The 19,600-nt window shown below is 37.8% G+C and overlaps 2 protein-coding genes across 2 annotated transcripts in view; one reads left to right on the top strand and one right to left on the bottom strand.

Moving 5' to 3' along the window:
- Positions 1-478: 478 nt before the first annotated feature.
- Positions 479-11,380, top strand: LOC129255713 (extracellular serine proteinase-like). The gene is made up of 10 exons (XM_064096791.1): positions 479-848; positions 2,320-2,418; positions 3,094-3,225; positions 4,115-4,237; positions 4,663-4,792; positions 7,183-7,292; positions 7,962-8,100; positions 8,362-8,549; positions 8,952-9,123; positions 10,283-11,380. The coding sequence occupies exons 1-10, from the start codon at positions 702-704 to the stop codon at positions 10,393-10,395; spliced, it is 1,353 nt and encodes a 450-aa protein (XP_063952861.1). The 5' UTR covers positions 479-701; the 3' UTR covers positions 10,396-11,380.
- Positions 11,045-19,600, bottom strand: part of LOC129257475 (zygotic DNA replication licensing factor mcm6-B-like) — a 23,902-nt gene continuing 15,346 nt past the window's right edge. Inside the window, exons 12-16 of the mRNA XM_054895801.2 lie at positions 16,070-16,225; positions 15,179-15,307; positions 14,051-14,504; positions 13,197-13,336; positions 11,045-12,388 (exon numbers count right to left, since the gene is read on the bottom strand). Coding sequence (XP_054751776.2) covers positions 12,251-12,388; positions 13,197-13,336; positions 14,051-14,504; positions 15,179-15,307; positions 16,070-16,225 — 1,017 coding nt within the window. The 3' untranslated portion in view covers positions 11,045-12,250. The remainder of the gene's footprint in view (positions 12,389-13,196; positions 13,337-14,050; positions 14,505-15,178; positions 15,308-16,069; positions 16,226-19,600) is intronic.

The following is a 19,600-nucleotide window of genomic DNA, read 5'->3' as shown; positions in this document are numbered from 1 at the left end:
GTAAACTCCCTCCCAAGTCATGTCAGTCAGATCCCATTCCCACTAAATTACTTAAGGATTGTTCCCCTTCTGTTGCTCCAATTCTCTCTCATCTAATTAATATGAGTATAGAACAGGCATACGTTCCTCCCTCTCTGAAAGTTGCTCTCATTACCCCACTGTTAAAAAAACCCTCTCTGGACCAAAACTCCCTCCAAAACTACCGCCCAGTTTCAAACTTACCATTTTTATTCAAGATTCTTGAAAGGATTGTGTTCTCTCAATTGTCTGAATACCTTTCGGATAATGATTTGCTCGATCCTTTCCAGTCTGGTTATAGGTCCAATCATAGTGTAGAAACACTACTTCTTGACGCGTCTAATTATATCCTACAAGGCATGGATAAAGGGAACACCACAGCTCTTTTGCTGTTAGACTTGTCCTCCGCCTTCGACACGGTAAATCACACTATCCTTTTGAACATACTTAGTTCACTCGGTGTTAATGGTGAGGCTTACAAGTGGTTTGAGTCTTATCTCTCATTCCACTCTCAGATCGTTTGTATTAACAGTTATAAATCTGATGCTTTGCCTCTCTCTTGTGGAGTACCTCAGGGTTCTGTGGGCGGGCCAACTCTCTTTTCGATTTATTTATCTGGATTGCGACAAGTTCTGTTGAATCACGACATAAAATACCATATTTATGCAGACGACATCCAACTCATGATTTCCTTTAATTCGGATCAACTAGCTGCAGAAAGTTCCATCCATCGTCTTGAATGTTGCATGGTTGATGTTCACAATTGGCTGACTTATCACTCTCTTAAGTTGAATCCAGCCAAATGTGAATTTCTTCTTTTTGGCTCCAAGGTACAGCTAAGTAAAATCCACATCGACTCAATCTCATTTTCTGGCCTCACTGTAAATTTGTCAAGTTCTTGTCGCAATCTCGGTCTAGTTTTTGATTCTCACATGACAATGTCGAATCACATATCTTTTATTTGTAGATCCGTTCGCTACCAATTGCGAAATATTGGTTTTATTAGAAAATACTTGTCTCGACCGGCCACAGAAAAATTGGTTCACGCTTTAATTTCGTCCCGTCTCGATTTTGGAAACTCCCTTTTGTTTAATCTACCACAGAATATGTTAGTCAAAGTTCAGAAACTTCAAAATGCTGCCGCTCGCATCGTTTCTCTTTCCACCAGGCGCACTCACATTACTCCTATTTTAAGATCATTACATTGGCTCCCTGTAAAACAGCGTATTATGTTCAAGATTTTGTTGTTAACTTTTCATTGTGTTCATGGCTCATCTCCCCAGTACCTTATTTCACTTATCAAAAGTTATACCCCTTCAAGATCCTTACGTTCCTCCTTTTCCAATTCTCTTGTTACCCCCAAAATTTCCAAAACCTGGGGTGAAAGATCATTTGTTTACTCATCCTCTAAGCTATGGAATAGCCTCCCTCAAAACATCAAACAATGCTTGACTTCTGAAACTTTTAAACATTACCTCAAAACATTTCTGTTCAATTCTTCTTAATTTCTTTTATAATTTCCTAAAAAGCGCCTTGAGCACTCTACAGAGTGGATTTGGCGCGATATAAGTCAAATTATTATTATTATTATTATTATAAAAAGTTTAAACAACTTGTAAGAGTGACAGGCTTAAACAACGTGCTATTTTTTACTGTGTAAATTAGAAACATCATACCATCAGGAGGGGCAAACAATATTTGAAAAACTAAAAGGAAGAAATGGGTCAAAGGTCACCCCCATTTCCTGCAGCACTTCCCCTTAAAAAAAATCTGACAAAAAAAGGGGGGAAGAAAGGTCATCAAAATTTTATCAGCCCCCCCCCCCCCTATTTCAGGTCTGCTATAGTGCGCCGCATACTCACAACTGTTTAAACTTTTGAAACAAGTTGTTTAAAAAGTTTAAACAATTAAAAACAGTTTAAACAACATGTAAGAGTGACAGGCTTAAACGACATGCTATTTTTTTTTACTGTGTAAATTAGAAACATCATACCATCAGGAGGGGCAAACAATATTTGAAAACTAAAATAAAGAAATGGATCAAAGGTCACCCCCATTTCCTGCAGCACTTCCCCTTTTAAAAATTCTGACAAGCAAAAAAAAAGGGGGGGAAGGAAGGTCATCGATATTCTCTTAGCCCCCCCCCCCCCCCATTTCAGGTCTGCTATAGTGCGCCGCATACTCGACAAGATAAGTAAGTGATTCAATCATGATATTGATGAGTAAAATATTAACCATATTTTTGATAATATCACAACAGCTGCTGTATGATTATGATAAAGATATATGAATTACTTTTAGGCTACACTATGGATAAGTCTTCTTCATTTCATCATCTTCGCTAAAAGGGATCGAGTCACTGCAAAAGCTCTCGTCCTTCTAATTGATTCTAACTTGACGGTATGTAGACCTAAATTTTAAATAATGTATTTTCTTTGTTCACTTTATCATACACTGATTAGATGTGTGAATCATAAGAGTGATTCTGATTTACTATAGCATTTGGAATTTTGATACCTCTATCCCCTCTTTGGCACATGGCCGTACGCAGCGGGAGGGGGGCAGGGGGCAGTTGCCCCCAGCCGCGAAATTTTTTGAAAACTTAGACATTTTACTGAAAATTTTCAGGAAATTCACCAAAAGTAAGCACGAAATCCTTCAATTTCACTTTACAAAGTGGATAAGCGCCTCAATGACAAGCTCGGTCTCAGTTCCCTCGCTTTCGAGATTTTTGGGGAAAGTTTAGACGTCCTGCCCCTGTCAGCCAAAAAATTCTGCTTATGGCCATGCCTTGGCATATATCACTCTCTTTTATATTTATAATGGTAATACTGCAAATAAAAATACTAGTATAGTCCTTTCTTTAGAGAGATCCCCATACCAGTGATATCGATACAATACAAGCGATTACGCGCCATATAGTTTGAGTTTCATCAAGGTGTTAATATTTTTAGAGGTGACTCTTTTGATGTTGTTTTCTTTTGTTCGTTCTTTGTTTGTTTCTTTTGACTCTCTCTTTCATGTCATGAAATAAGTCTTTAATGTCCTTAATCTTTTATCTGTGGGCTTTCACAGCAAAGTATATTAATCAAGATGACCCAGATTTGTCTTGCTCTACTTCTACTCGTCTCGACAACCTTTGCCAAAGAAGTTGTATTGTTAAAAGCCGCTGAGCCGATTGCTGGTAGCTACATAATAAAACTCAAGGTGAGTTGAAATGATTAATATATAGGACCGTTTAATTATATTGAATGACCATGTGAATGGAAATAAACAAAATACATTTTTGTGGTTATGTAGGATCTGCGAAATACCATTATTTTTTACAACACAGAGGGGATGCTTCAAGTGTTTCTGTTTTTCGGTAAACATATGCAAAAACGAGAAAATTACCATCAACATATTCAGTCAACCCCCCACACACACACACTCACATTTTCAAAATCTTTTCTCGGTCCCATCATAGAAGGAATTTCCTTTTTTAGGGGGGGGGGTACAAACATTGAACAAACGGGCGAATCACAGGATTATCGACGCAACATTACAACTGAAGTAATACTGAACCCTCTAGAAAGACATCCTTTATTATATTGAATATCCCTAAAATACCTGCAAATTAATCATAAACATGATGGTATACCGTAAACCCTTCTATTTCTATTATTGACCAGCCAACTGACCAATCATTAATCCATTTTCATGGATTTAGTCATTCTGATTTTGGAAATCTTCAGAAATGAGCATTGTTGATAGTTTTCGTGATGAAATTAGAGATTGACGCCCAAGTCACCCAATCACCATCACTAATACGTCAACCAGCATTTAATCATTAGATTACCATGATCACAATTGCTGTATTTCACAGAATATACTCTGGTTACAGTGAGCAACTTTCCGTTTTGAAGCCGTTTGGTATACCATTTTTATTTCCCTTTTTACAGCCGTTTTGAAGCTCTTCCGAAAAAAAAGAAGGCTACAAAATCGAGAGTTTTGTCCATTTTGCACTTGCATCTTTGCTTATTATCGATAGAATAAATTTGATATAATAAGTAAGAAATTATGCTTCCATTTTTTTGTGTGTATTGCAATTATACAGAGTCATGTCGACGTCGAATCTATTACATCTACCATTAGACTTGCCGGTGGTCGTGTGGACCATAGTTATAAAAGACTCTTTAAAGGTTTCTCGGCTCGTCTTTCTGATGATCTACTGAAGATGGTGAGTTCACACTCCAACCTTAATTTCTCACACATGGGCGCTTTATAAGAAATGTGTCATTCGTACAAGACAGATGATTGACTCTTTTTTTATTTATGAATTGATTTATCAACAATATTCACGAGTTTACATGATGAAACAAATCGCAAAAAAAGGTTAAAATAATTATCCCGATCTCACCTACCAAATCCTACGCAAGCTTTTCTTTTTTAATGCGAGCGCGAAGCTCGAGTTGAAATTTTTGAGATAAAAATATTGATTCTGACCTGAAAACGAGACTTAACTCTTTCATAAATGAAAAAAAAAAACAGGATGTATAATATCTCACTAAACAATCAATTTGAGCTCAAAGCGCGATCTGAAATTTTATTATGATTTGTAGATTCAGATAAATTTATGGTTAAAAGGCAATTTCAATGTACTAGGTCCGTTTGATGCCTGGTGTAGAGTACGTGGAAGAAGATGGGGTGGTTCGAGCCATGGATGTAGGCTGCTGGGGTTTGGATAGAGTAGATCAACGAAACTTGCCCCTCGACAATAGCTACGCCCCTTCTGGTAAGAATATTCCCTGCACCACTTTATACATCTTAGCGTATGAGATCATTAGGGGAGGGGCATTTTTTTCAGATTTTTTTTACTATAGTATAGCACAAGACTCCCTCCCCAAAAAAAAGCAATAACCAAAAAATATCTTAACTACTGAATGAAGGTGATTTATGTCACCCAAAATATACATATGTGTATATATACACACACATATATATGGCTCGGGGGGGGGGGGGGCACGGGCTTGATCCCCCACCCTAGAACTGCTACGATATCATTATCTAGGATTTCTTGTTTCTTGTGCAATCAACCAAAAAATGTAGATCACTACATCAGCATCGCCATCGATCACCATCATTATCATATCATATCATTTTTTGCTTCTTGGCTATTTTTCAAACTCCTAAATATAAACAACAATTAAGGATGGGGGGGGTGGTAGGTAGGATCCAGGGCCGAGACTATGTTGTTATAGGATATGAAATATTTGGGAAATGAGGCCAAGGTGTTGGGGTTATTTATAATCTTTTTTGTTAATGGCTTCAATTCGACTATAGGTTGTATTCATGATTTATTTTGTGCATTTGGAAAATCTCTTATGTTGTGAATATTTGACACTAGAAAAAAGATTTGAGTACGTTGAGTTTATTGAGTTTTATTGTAACACTAAAGAATAAAAAGAGAAAATGTAGTGTTAATTATAAAAGTTTTCAATGTATTCATATATCAATTTGTAAAGATATGATATTTTATTTGATGTATGTAAAATCACACACATTATCAGCATTATTCACCACCATCACCACAGACCACCACCACCGCCATCATCATCGTAACATCATCAGATCATCAGTTGTGGTAGCAGCAGATTGTCTGCCGGTGTAACTGTGGATCTCCGGATCTGCCGGCGACTTGAAAGTAGTTCTCGTCGACTGAAAGTCTTATCTAGGCCAACCATATCATCAAGTATTGAGCCGATTTAGGCGACTTGAGGATATTAATTGTGCACACTTGCTCTTCCACATGCTTAAAAAAGTTTTTTTTTTTTACGTATGTGATGATAATTGTAACAAAATGTGATAAAGAGTTGATGACATATTAAAATGGGATATAGAGAATGTGATGACATTAAAATATGATAAAGATTTTTTGAGGAGGTCGAGATGCATGCAAAGCGCAACTCGGCGGATTTAATCGCGGCAACCCTGGTAGGGTCGGTTTACTGACGGGGACTGACGGTTAATAGTCTAACATCACTTGGTCTAATCATCAGATGGGCTAATAACATTCGGGCTAAACCCACTTAGTCCAATTCTCTTTTGGTCTAATGACCACTTGGTCTAATAGCCAATTGGTCTAATGACCACTTGGTCTAATAGCCAATTGGTCTAATGACCATTTGGTCTAATAGCCAATTGGTCTAATGCCCAGTTCGGCTAATCCTAACTTGGTCCATTACTCAGTTGGTCTAGTGTGCAGTTGGTCTAATGTGCAGTTGGTCTAGTTTCCATTTCGGCTAATTTCCACTTGGTCTAATTTCCAGATAGTCTAACATTCATTTCGTCTACATGCCACTTGGTCTAATCTAATTTGTAAAGTTTGGTGACTTGTTTTCAAATTTCTTTACTTTACGCATGCGCAGAGCTTCAATTATTGTCCACATGAGTGGACGAGCAAATGAATTATTAAAATCATCATCACCACCTCCATCGTCATCACTATAATCATCATCATTATCATCACCACCACCACCACCACCATGCACCAACAACATCATATCACATCTTGTCATCATCATCATAATCAGCACCATACTCATCTACGGGATCAGGCGCCAGGAGCAAGGTGACGTCACTAATTTTGTCAACTGGATGAGAGCGATGGAATTTTTCATACCCTTCTTTCTTCCTCTACATACCCCTCCCCCTCCTTGCAAAACCATATGTCGCCCCCCCCCCCCACACACCTACTGCCCTCCTGTGACTTAACGCCTAATGCCCAATCGTCATCTGCATTAGCATTATCGTTTTTTTTATTACATTTCGGATCTGTCTTCATATTGTTCTTTCTTTCTTTGCCAGTGTTTCAGGAATTCAACTTGGACCGTATGTGTCATAATCGTAGAAACATCTACATGTTTCTCATATTTCTTTGTTTTCCTGCTGTAAAAAATAGCATGTGTGTCTTTCCTTATTCCAACGTATTCAAGTATTTACTTTGAACCGTTTTATATCGCATACACACCCTCAGTTATATTTCAAATAGGAATGTGTTTTTCTGTCTATGTTTTCAATTTGAGTCGTTTTATAATTGCATATACAAATTTGTATTCCTGTATAATATTATAGTGTTTCAACGTTTCAACATCATTACACTATTTCCCTTGTTTTGTTTTGCAGCCAGTGGGAATGGAGTTGTTGTGTACGTAATCGATACAGGGGTAAACCAGAACCACGATGACTTCGAAGGTCGTGCAGTCCATGCCTGGACATACCCAGGCGGCACAGCTGTAAGATTATCTAGTTTGCTATTTCATCCCTCCTCCATTTTATTGTTTACGTTTTAGTTTCGTTTAATAACTAGACATCACTTTAAGATCAATGCATGAAATTAAAATAATGTGTCTACACTCTGAACGCACATCCCAATTAGGTTAAGTCGGCATATCTTCCTTGTTGCAGTGAAATCAAATAAAAATGATGAAACACGCAGTTCTTACAACGCATATCACCTCCCTAGCTGATATCGCATTATGAAAATAACTTGTCTATGTGCTTCCAAAAGGACTAGGATATCATATTCCCGGTTTTAGCCCGGTACGGAGTTTACACAGCGCAAAGGCATTTCAATTGATTCCTGCTAGGGATCCATACACCTGCAACTGGGTTGAATGCATCACAGTGCACATCAATTACTTGCCGAAGGAAATTACGTCATCAAATAATTCAGAGGGCATGCATTATATGCGCCAACATAATTGTACAATCATTCTAACGAGCTCAACACAATAAAACAGGAAAATGCGCTGCGAACATAAAATCCTTCCTCAAATGTTAAAGTCAGGAATCAGGAGCATTCATCTTACGGAAAATCATTTCAATAAACTTTCGACTATGTAACAAACAAATGAAACCTCTTTGATTAATTTTTAAGAATGTTATCCATGAAATATTTGCAGGATGATTGTCAAGGTCATGGCACCCATTGTGCAGGCATCGTCGGCTCCTCAACGTATGGCGTGGCAAAGGAGGTCACGATCAAAGGGGTCAAGGTACTGAATTGCTACGGGAGTGGTTCATACTCAACTATGATTGCAGGTATAGGATTAAAAAGATATGATGAGATTATACTGAATTGAATTTGAAATTGAAATAAGGATATATTATCGATTTGTGTAAATTTACCTTAACTCTTAAAGAAATTATACGAAATTGAATACTTAATGCAAGGGCAACTGCCCCCTATGATTCATAAATGAGGAAGAAAAGGAACGAAAGAAGAGCATAGAAAAGAAATTTAATGACATACAACTCTGTATTACCCCTTTTTTACCATCCACCCACTCTTTATTTGGACAGGTATTGATTGGGTAGCTACGGATGCCATTGGAAGTGATGCGGTAGCCTCCATGTCTATAGGAGGAGGGGCCTCTGCTACTCTTGATGAGGCTATAAGAACACTGGTGGACAGTGGTGTACCCACAGTGGTAGCCGCTGGAAACAGCAATAGCGACGCTTGTAATTACTCACCCGGCAGAGAACCTTCGGTAAAATTCCGGGCCCAGATTCACAAAAGCTTAAAAAGTGGAATTTGTACCAGATGTTTTCAACATAAATTAATTAAAGTCAAGAACTGTATAGAAGGTACAAGTAACTGAACTTGAAGGAATCGATAAAAGCCTGATGAATTGCTATTTCATATTTCAGTAAATTCAAAATGTGACATTCAGTAATATATTCTTTTTAATATTAGGACTTGAAAAAAATGATTACCTTTATTTATACGCATGGTATAAGATAGTGACATGTGCCACCACTCCCCTATCGATAAAGAAGAATATACCCTATCAAAATCAAAATAAGATTATAATGAGTAAAAGGAATAACAAAAAAGAGAAAATAAGATGAAAAATCATAAATTAATTTGAATTTCTCCTAATTCCTTCTAGGCGATAACAGTTGGTGCATCGACACAGACAGACACAATACGTAGTTCGTCAAACTATGGATCATGTGTGGATATCTTCGCCCCTGGGAGTGAAATCAAATCAACTTGGTATACCAGCAACGATGCTACTGCTGTACTCAGTGGATCCTCAATGGCATGTCCTCATGTGGCAGGTAAACTATCCTAATATTAATAATTGGAACAAGAATAATAAAAAATGATATAAATAATAATCCATTGTTGGTGGTGAATATGGATTATAGATAGGCTTATTATGCACTGTAATTATTCCAGTAGAGTATATGCATATATTAACTACGCTATATAAATTGACATAAACCGTACACTTTTCAGCCTGGAGTACAATACATTCCCCTTTAAGCATTCATCAGGTGACAGCTTTCCCACAAGAAGATAAAGACTTTTGATAGAGTATTTACAGAACTCATTTACCGAACCCCCTCCCTGTCATTTTACTATCGTATCACTTGTCAAATAGTTCAAAGCATAGACTGACTATATCACACTATCAGGGGCCTGTTTCATAAAGAGTTACAATTGAACTTTGTGCCATTATGGCAACAACCTAAACAGGGCTGAGCAGCCACTCACCATGCTTCCGAGGTAGTTACAATGAAAAAGTTACCATAGTTATGAAAAGGGTCTCTGGTGTTTGCTGTATAGGATTCACAACTGTGCACCCATCAATATGTTTCTGCAATCGCCAGTTCATTATTCTAAATTTCAACATTCTCAAATAATGACCTTTGACATATGACCTTATCATCTAATCAAATCATCATAATCACTCCTGTTTGCATACAGTACATGAACCAAGTTTCTCTCAAATTGTTACTTGGTTATTGCAAGAACGAGATCTCAGGTATATAATGACCCCTTTGACCTGTGTCCTTGTGACCCCAAAATGCATTAAGATTTTTCTCATCTCAAAGAGTTCATCACTTGGTCACTCGTATATACTTGGACCATATTTGATGTTGAACCATCATCTCGAGAATGATAACTATACGGACATCTGGATGTCTAGAAATGTATACAGACATCCGATTGTCCCCCCCAAAAAAGTGCCCCCAGACAACCCCCTCCACTGAAAAAAAAAAGTCAACCATATTTCTACCCCCTCACTCAAGAGCGGTACAAGTTTATGTTCACATCACTTCCCCCTTCCTCTCCCCAAGTTTCTGGACAAACTGGTCAGAATCTTGCAATAAATCTGAAAAGATGCTTTTCCACTGACTCTATACTTATTACTTTCATGCTTACTTGGCTCTAATATTTTTCATGGATCTTTTTGTATTTTTGCACATCCAGGTGCCCTAGCTCTAAACGGCCGTAGTCGAACCGACCTTCTGGAGTCCGCTACCAGCGATGTACTCCTGGACGTCCCTTCAGGCACACCCAACAAGCTCCTTTACGTCCAGTAACCGAGTCTTACCGAGATATAATGGAAAGCTATCTCCACTCATGTCTGCTGGCTGCATTCTGAACGTTTAATTTTAACCGTGGTCCATGAAGTTGTGGTCTAACTTTGGATAGCCAACAGTGACGCAAATCTCTATAATGTAAAGGTTCAATCTATCAGCTCAATCGACACTTAATTCGTAACTCTTTGGATATCGTAACTTAAGTTTTCTTCATCATTAAGGATGAGGAAAGAACACATTTTTGACATTTTGGCACCCCACAATTCTAGCAGAGATTTAGCATGGCCTTACCACTCACAAATTTGTGAGAATCCCATTAATATTGAGGTAGAATAACAGATCCTGTTAAAAAAGCATTAGTATCAAAACAAATCTTTCGATTTTCTCAAGGTTTGCTTCATGGTAATTTGCCACTTTGTCTACCCCACCCATTCTACTGTATGTTTGGTCTAACACGACGCGGTCTAATTCTAGTTCCTCTCCAACTCACATTTCTGACACAAATTTCAAACTCGCATTCAAATTCTACTCTGGAAGTGAAAGGATGGTCTTAAATCATTGCAAATGATATCTGGCATGAATTGTGTACAATACAAGATATAGAGTTGAGAAGTTTATGGACACCTGAATAATGACAAAATACCTCAAATTCAAGATTATAGAAGATTTCTTTATTTCAATCAATCACACAAACTGAATAATTTGAACAAGTAGCTTTACAAATGTATAATTTTTCTACTTCAGAGCTTTTGAATGAAAAAAATATTTTCAATGTCTTTTGAATAATCTTATAAAGCAAGTTTTCTTCTGATACAAATGAATCTGCTAGAAACTTACAAAACAAAAGCTATGTGTGTATTACAGAGATACTATTGCCAAAGATTCTGGAGGACACTTCATGAATCTTTCTGTAAACTCTGTTCCGAATACTTTTTGCAGAAGATGTGATGAATAAATGAGTGCTGAATGTGCAACTATTTACATGAATCAGCTTTCAGTTATTTGTTTTGATAGAATTTACGAAGGTGGTGTATTTCTACCAAAATCCAAATGGTATGATGAACTTGCTTATCCCAAAGCCTTGCCAAAGTATCAAAATAAGTATCAAATATACTTGATTATATGAATATTTCACCTGCATTTTCATTACTTAGAAAGTGCTTCAAATTACATCGTAAAGTATAGAAGCAGTACAATCATGAATTCTATTGATGTATTTAACATTCTATTTACAAAATATACACATACATACATACATAACCTGAATTACATTCAGATGTGCTCCACTTTTGAACACCTTATCTATTGTGATAGAAGGATGAATCTAAAACTCCATTACAAATTTTAAATCAAACATTGTTTCCCAATGTCTTAGGGCTATAATTGTTACTGGAGTTTGATGTTATTAGTGCATCAACACTGCTACAACAGACTTATCACCATCTCCCTCACTTACTGTAAATCCAACCCCCACAGCTATTACCATGAAAGATTGTTCTGTGAGCTTTCAGTAGACATATATGGTTTAAGTTCCCCGATATCATAGGGCAATCATCATTACAGGATTAGCCGTTAGTGCCAGAAAGTCATGGTTACTATTTTTCTTCCTACAAATTTCCAAGGAGTACAACAGACTTTGCCCTTCTCCTTCACGAAAAGCATCGTCACCACAAGTGATCTTTAGCATCATTTCTCCGGGACCCAGTCTTCGATGAAGAAGCTTGAATGGATCTTTCACCATGATGTCAGCGGATATGAATAATTTAGCTTCATTTCCCGATGTCTTGGGAATCTTTCACCATGCTCTCAGTGGATATAAATAATTTAAGCTCATTTTACTGATGTCTTGGGGGACCTAGTCTTCGATTGAGAAATTTGGATGGACAACCATGAGTGGATCCTCTTCGGTGACCATCTCTTCGCCTTCCTCAACGTGGGCACCCGGTCTTCTGGTCTTCAGACCAGTCTGGGCTAGCTCAATGATCACGTGATCCTGGATAGAGAGAGGAAAGTTGAAGAAAACGATTCCAAATATATATTAATTTCACATTGCCCATATAAAGCTTCTGTAAAGGGTCAATGATAGGTTATTCTGGAAAATATGTACACCTTATATTTGAGACCTTCCTGAAATTGCGTGTCCCTTTTTTTTTCGTTCTTAAGAAAACTTTGTAATGCCCTCAAATGATCATGACATGGGCATTTTATAAAGTGGAGTAAGAATCGCAAAAAAATGGGGGCTGGATGTAAAAAATCATTGATATTATACAGAATTGCCCTTAAGTGAATTATACTAGAGCATCATCTAATCCTATCTTGCAACAGTGTAGCGCAAAATCACAAAAAATTAATCCAACACAGCCCATTTTTTTCAATTTATATACTCCACATCTTAACTATGGTATATATTCATATAATCTAGTGATGAATTGGAATGGAGACATTTAGTTTGAGGGGTATTTACCAAACTTGAAATAGGCTTCAATTCCAATGTCTTATTTGGATTACTGTCCGATAACGAAATGTGAAACACCCCTCCCCCATGCATATCAATATAGGAATATAACAAACCAGAGGTTGACACGACATATACTCCTGCGTCATTTGCCCCAGTCTTAATATCTCAGAGGGCAGAGGGTTACAGTTAGGATTGTAATAGTTTTTGGTACAGAATGATGTAAAGATAAGGATAAGGGTTCATTTAATTTTGGAGGTTGGTTTTATATTTGGCTTAACATGCAGATTTGCCATCAGAGCGATTGTCGCCAAATCAAATTTCATGGAACCAACCGGAGACCTACCCTATGAACGAGTCTGTCGATGACCTTCTCAACTTTGGTCTTCTTCTCAATGAGCTCTTCTTCTGTCTCAATCTCCTCCTGCATCTCCTCCAGATACCAGTTCACCACCTGGCTCTTCCTTACCCCTTCAAAACCCTCCTCTGAATCAAACAAAATAAAAACAAATACATAACAATATCATGAGTAAAGGAATTGAAAAAAAAATCAGGAAGTTAATAAAACAGGATTTGCCTCTTGATTCTCGACCAGATTCGGTAAAAATGTATGCCTCCACAATTGCCGGATCAGAGATACAGGAATACACTTGTGAGAAATTGAAGATGACCTTTGACCTTGTGACCCCCAAATCTATTCAGATCATCCTCGCTCACACATGCATGCATCAGCCAAGTGTGACTTTGATCCCTGAAGTTGTTCTCAGTTTACATTGCAAGAAACAAAATATTACAATGTATATAATGACCATGGTGACATTTGACTTTCGACCTTGTGACCATAAAGTAACAACAGACTGTCACTCCCATATCCATACTTGAACGGAATTTGAAGTTGTCCACTCTTACAGCTATTTCTGTTATTGTGAGATGGAAGGAAAAACAACCCGAATTGGGTGAAAGCATAACATTTTACCAAATTTATTTCCTGTTCCCAATACTATTGTTATCAATACCAAGCAATTTCTTCCCCTTTAAATGAAGGCAAGATGCTTAATCATCCTTTTATCATTAGAAATCCCCACTTTCCGTGTTTTAAAATGGGAATTCTGTATATTTTTTTTTTAAACAGCAAAGTCTGTGTTCTTCCTTGATTCTGTGAAAGTTTTAAATTTTCGCTGTATCCTGAAGTGAACCCACCTTCCTTTTCTTCCCGCTGCCTCATGTAGATGACGAGAAGATTCGACGTCATCTTGTATTCTTCAAATGACATGTGTAATCCCTTCTTCTTGGTCGGGCTGGGAGCAGCAGAGCCTTGTGTCTGCTCCTGGGTAGGGGGCGTGTCCGTTTCCATGGCTTCGACCGGGGTCGCCGTATCCTCGTCCAGTTGGGGTCCGTCGTCTTCCTCCTCTTCGAAGTTGATGACCGGTTGCTCGACCCTGATGATGGATTTGTTGAGTAGACGGAAAGCTTCCTTGACGTGCTTGGGTTGCACTTCGTCCTGGCAGTGTAGCCGTGCCATGCCCTCAGAGAGGCGGATCATACTCTCCAGCTGACGGACGGTGATACGCCACGATGACATGGAGGCACCGCTATCACGCTGTCTCAGGCGACGGTATTCGTCCACCATGAAGTCCTGGGATTCCTTCGTGATCTGATGAAAAAGGAATAAATGGATGTTAGCATTAGAATTTAGCTTTTGATTAAGATCTCTGATCTAGATAGAATCTGAAAATGCAGTAGGAAACAACTGATCAAACACATTATATCCTGGGGAAGTTTTTTCCTTAATAAACAAACTTGATATTGTATTGATAGTGCTTAAAAAAGGCCATAGCAAAGTATCCATCCTGCAGCAATCCTGCAAGCAGCTTTTCATTAATAATCCTCAGATATCACCAAAGATAAAAACAATGGGGAATACGGAAAAGCCACAATGAAGAGATGCATAAAAGTGTAGAGAAGACCAAAGATGAATTAAAAGACGAAAATTGATGTTAGACTAAACAAGTTTAGCCCATGTGATATTAGACTATCCGTGAAGTAGACCAACTGCTAAAAGACCAAGAGAATATAAAGCAAGATTTATGGCAAATGTTGAAGAGTTTGTCACGCATGTGATGGTTTAGATTTTCCAAGCAACATTAGGGGCGTGTTTAATAAAGACTTACATCTACAGTGACTTTGCCATTATGGTAATTACCATCAAAATCCCGATGATTGGCTGCTGTGCCACGTTACTGAGGTAGTTGCCATAATGACAGAACGACACACGGAAAAACCCTTCTGTAGACATCCAGATGGTATATTAAAGTTATCTAGACTCACCGTTGGCTTGAACTGTCTGGCAAACATAAGATATCTTTGCATGTCTTCTACCGAGTAGTGCCTCTCCACACACTCCATTCTCCTTGCATGAAGGTCTACGATACGTCTGGCAATGGCATAGTCTGTCACCTAAAAAACATAAAATAAAAATATATATCATTTGCATATCATTTGATGTCTTTATGCAATTCCAAAGGGACTTTGATACTACTACCTTTGCAGAGAATAATTTTGCTTTACAAATTTGAATGGCATTTTTGGTCATAAGAGAAAAGCTCTCAACTATTAAAGTAATGTACAATCCTATGTAAAAATATACTATACAAAAGACTTTATGCAGAGCAGTCTTTCAAAAATGTGGAGCAAATTGCGATGCGATACCAGGAAAATTATTCCCTGCTTTGGTTAAGCTCAGCAAGCCTTTGACAGCACACAAGATTTTCAAGGAACAAATTATTGCCAGGTACCCATTTACCTCACCGGAGTTGAGTGCGACACAATGAGGAACAATTTCATGATGAAGGAAATTATGTCATGGCTGGGAACTGAACCCACAACCCTCTGTTTCAAAATCAGGAGACTTATAATATCCTATATTATTATTATTATTATTATAACTGGGCCAAAATGTTCCATGATGATGAATTTAAAGAGAAAGCTAAAAAGAATGTGGACCCTGAAATTGCTGTATCATTCATTTCTCTTAAAGAATTAATTACGATAGGGCAGTTAAGTGGTCATCCGTGGTTGGGTAAAGGAAGTCACAACAGATTGATTGATTTTTCTCTACAAGGTTCCACACATCACTTCCTCTTCACTTGTAGGCCAAAAATAGCTCATTGCTTAAATGCACATGGAATGAAAGGTAACAGCTGCCAATAATGCACTCACCTCGTTGCATTCATCCACAAGAATGAAGAAGAGGTCAAATCTGGACATGATCGGAGCCGTCATCTGAATGTTCTGCTTGAGTGGTTTGGTGCGGTCGTATCGCCCTCCGATGGGGTTCGCGGCGGCCAGTATGGAGGTACGAGCATTGAGAGTGGCCTACAACGGACAAAAGAACACCACACAATTCTTGCTGAAATGCTTCACAACATGGTGCACACAATTTCAATGACCCATCCCCATTATACACTATAAAAAGCAAGTGAATATTACGCAATAAAAAATAACCAAAGGAAAAACTGCTTTACACCATCACTGAATGACTTGACAAAGTTAAAATATTCAGTAACAAATACAATAAGCAACAAAATATCTTATGGCTACGAGACTGTCCTCAAAGCCACGTTTCTAGTCATCCTCATTTCTTTGCCCCTGTATATACCTTCCTTCTACCCACTCAAGCCTTGGTGATAAGATAGTACATTGCTTCATGTTTCTAGTCATTCCAAGTTCCCCTTCCACCCAGCTCATCCTTACCTATATTAAAGGACAAGTCCACCCCAGCAAAAGGTTGATTTGAATTAATTGAGAAAAATCAAACTAGAATAACGCTGAAAATTTCATCAAAATCGGATGTAAAATAAGAAAGTTATGACATTTTAAAGTTTCGTTTATTTTCCACAAAACAGTGATATGCACAACTCAGTGACATGCAAATGAGACAGTCGATGATGTCCCTCACTCACTATTTCTTTTGTTTTTTATTGTTTGAATTATACAATATTTCATTTTTTTTACAGATTTGACAATAAGGATCAACTTGACTGTACCATATAATATCAAACAATGCTAATTCCACATGTTGAGGGAGGAATTAATCTTTGTTTCACTTGACAATGGGGAGAAAATTAGAATATTTCATATTTCACATAATAAAATACAAAAGAAATAGTGAGTGGATGACGTCACCAGTCTCCTCATTTGCATACAGACCAGGATGTGCATATAACTATTTTGTGAAATTAAGCGAAACTTTGAAATGTCATAACTTTCTTATTTTACATCCGATTTTGATGAAATTTTCAGTGTTATGTTTATTGGATTTTTCTCTTTTTATTCAAGTCAACTTTTTGCTGGGGTGGACTTGCCCTTTAAAGCTACCATTTTCTGAGCTATGGTGAAAAAAAATCAACACATTTCAGGAAGAATATGAAATCCACAGAATTATTATCGTTATAAATGCAATTTTCCATGCCAAAAAAAAAGATTGAATCAGAAACATTTAGTGAAAAGCATGAAAATCACAGCTAAATCCCATCGTAAAACTAAAAAGCAAAATTCCACCCTTAAACAAAACTGTTAATGAGCAAAAAATCTGCCCATCTGCAATAATATTTCATTTAACTTGAGGTTAAAACAGGTAAATTCTTAGAGAAAGAAAATCTCACGAATCACGAGATTTTGCAAGGAGGAGGATTCAGCCACAAGATGATTTGGATGAATCTAGCCTTTTTGCTCATTAGCATAGGGACCTGCGGTCTGACTGTATACTAAGGCGGGACGTCAATATCCGGGAGGGGTGTGCAAACGCGTTTGCACGCCCTCATTACTTTTCATGCACGGGCTTGCACGCCACGAAGTTAATGAGGTTGAATTTGCATATCAATAGAGCACCCCTGCGATCATCGCGGAGCGACATAACGATCCCGTGCAGTCGCGTTCTGGCACTTCTATTGTTCCCGGGCATTGGGCTGGCAAGCCAAGAGGAATTTATTGGCGCATGTAGAGAAGTTCCTTACCTCAATTGTTTGCCGTGAAATGTTGTGAGGGTGCAACTACCCCGGGGGGGCCACTTCCATTCACGAGTGGATACCATGCGCGACCATGGGGTCTCGAAAAGCACCCTAAATACGTAATTTCCATATTCTGAAAATGCACCCCTTAACAAGTATTGGCGTGTGAAACCCTACCCTTAACAAGTATTGGAAACAAAACGATGCTCTTGGCAAATATTCCCTGAAATGAACCCCTAAATAAGTACAGGAATGTTTTATTGTTACGGGTCCTTCGGTCGTCGGCTTTACCTTATTTTGGTTTAGTACGACCCCACCTTCTACACCTCGCGCAAATCGGACTCTAAACACGAAGTGTTGGGTCAAAATGGACATCCTTTATAAAACATTTTAATTTTGTTTTATCATTCCCGCAAATTTGACCCTAAACACGTCATTTTCCTAGCGAAATAGACACCCTTTTTTCATTATTTTTGTGTTTTTGACACCCTTAACGTGCCCTATCGTGAAAAGGACATCCTTTTTACGTGTTTTTTTGGTCGCGCATGGTATCCACTCGTCAATGTAAGTGGCCCCCCCGGGGACGGATGAAGACCCTCATTAAAGTATTGCATACGGGTGGAAGTGCTTGTGCATAGCCTATTTTGTGTTTGTAAATGGTATTCCGTTCTATAGTCTGAATTCTTAACCTTATATCAACTCTTTTCTCTCTTTTGGGGATTTTGTAGATTAGCATCTATATCCTGTATTAAATAAACTTGATTTTGATAATAGTGACCTGAATGTTTTCATAATTTTATATGGCCAACCTCTCCTTCCGGCCCTACCGTTCTATTATGTTTCTTCCTCCCATTACAGATCCTCTTCCTCTTTTTCACCCTCCATCTCGAGTAATCACTTTCTTCCTTTCTCACTGACAATATATGGAAGGGGTGCAGCTCCGATCGCCTCCTTACATCGAGAGGTACACATCGACAGGGCAAAAAAAAAAATCCTTTTAATGGAGACCACCCTGCTGATGTCCACGTTTAATGAAGTGCATATACTTTCACAGTATTGACATTTCAGAAACTTTTTAACATTTGCTAAGATTTGACGTACACGAGATGACACTCAAAACTTCTTTTCTAAAATCTTGTACCATTATTTGATAACTCGGTGTAAATACCAATAAATCATGTAATGGACCTCAACACTCTTCATGTAGTCAGCATGTTCGATTGATACACGTTTGTAAAAAGTAAAACACACACATTAATTATATAATTGATTTATTTTTTTTCTCATGTCTTAAAGATAAAATAGACCTATGTTTTTATCATAAAGACCAGCCGCCATTAACAAATTTAATAAATATCATCCCGTGTCTTTTCTTTGATCATGTAATGTTTAGAAACATAGCTGCTGCATAATTAGTGTGATTCATTTTTGTTTTGTCAAAATTATCTCATCGGCGATTCCGTTCAAAATGCCCTATAATGGGACAGAGAGTTACATGTATATTTGTATTTTACGTGCATTAAAGCCACCGACAAGCTATGAATCGGCTTGGAGAAGACATGCACGCAACTGATCTATAACCATGGACCTACTAGTACTAGTACACAGCAGTAACATACAGACAATGAGGCATTCAGCATGTTCAGGATTTCACATTCAAACAGCTACACGCAATCTATAGCATAACTTCAATTGAAACGGATTTTTCCTATTGTTAGCTGCTTTGTGATTTTCACACCTT

This window comes from Lytechinus pictus, chromosome 3 (assembly GCF_037042905.1).
Source record: "Lytechinus pictus isolate F3 Inbred chromosome 3, Lp3.0, whole genome shotgun sequence".
Lineage (NCBI taxonomy): Eukaryota > Metazoa > Echinodermata > Echinoidea > Temnopleuroida > Toxopneustidae > Lytechinus > Lytechinus pictus.
The sequence above is the reverse complement of the archived record's forward strand: the minus strand, read 5'-3'. Positions and strand labels throughout refer to the sequence as shown.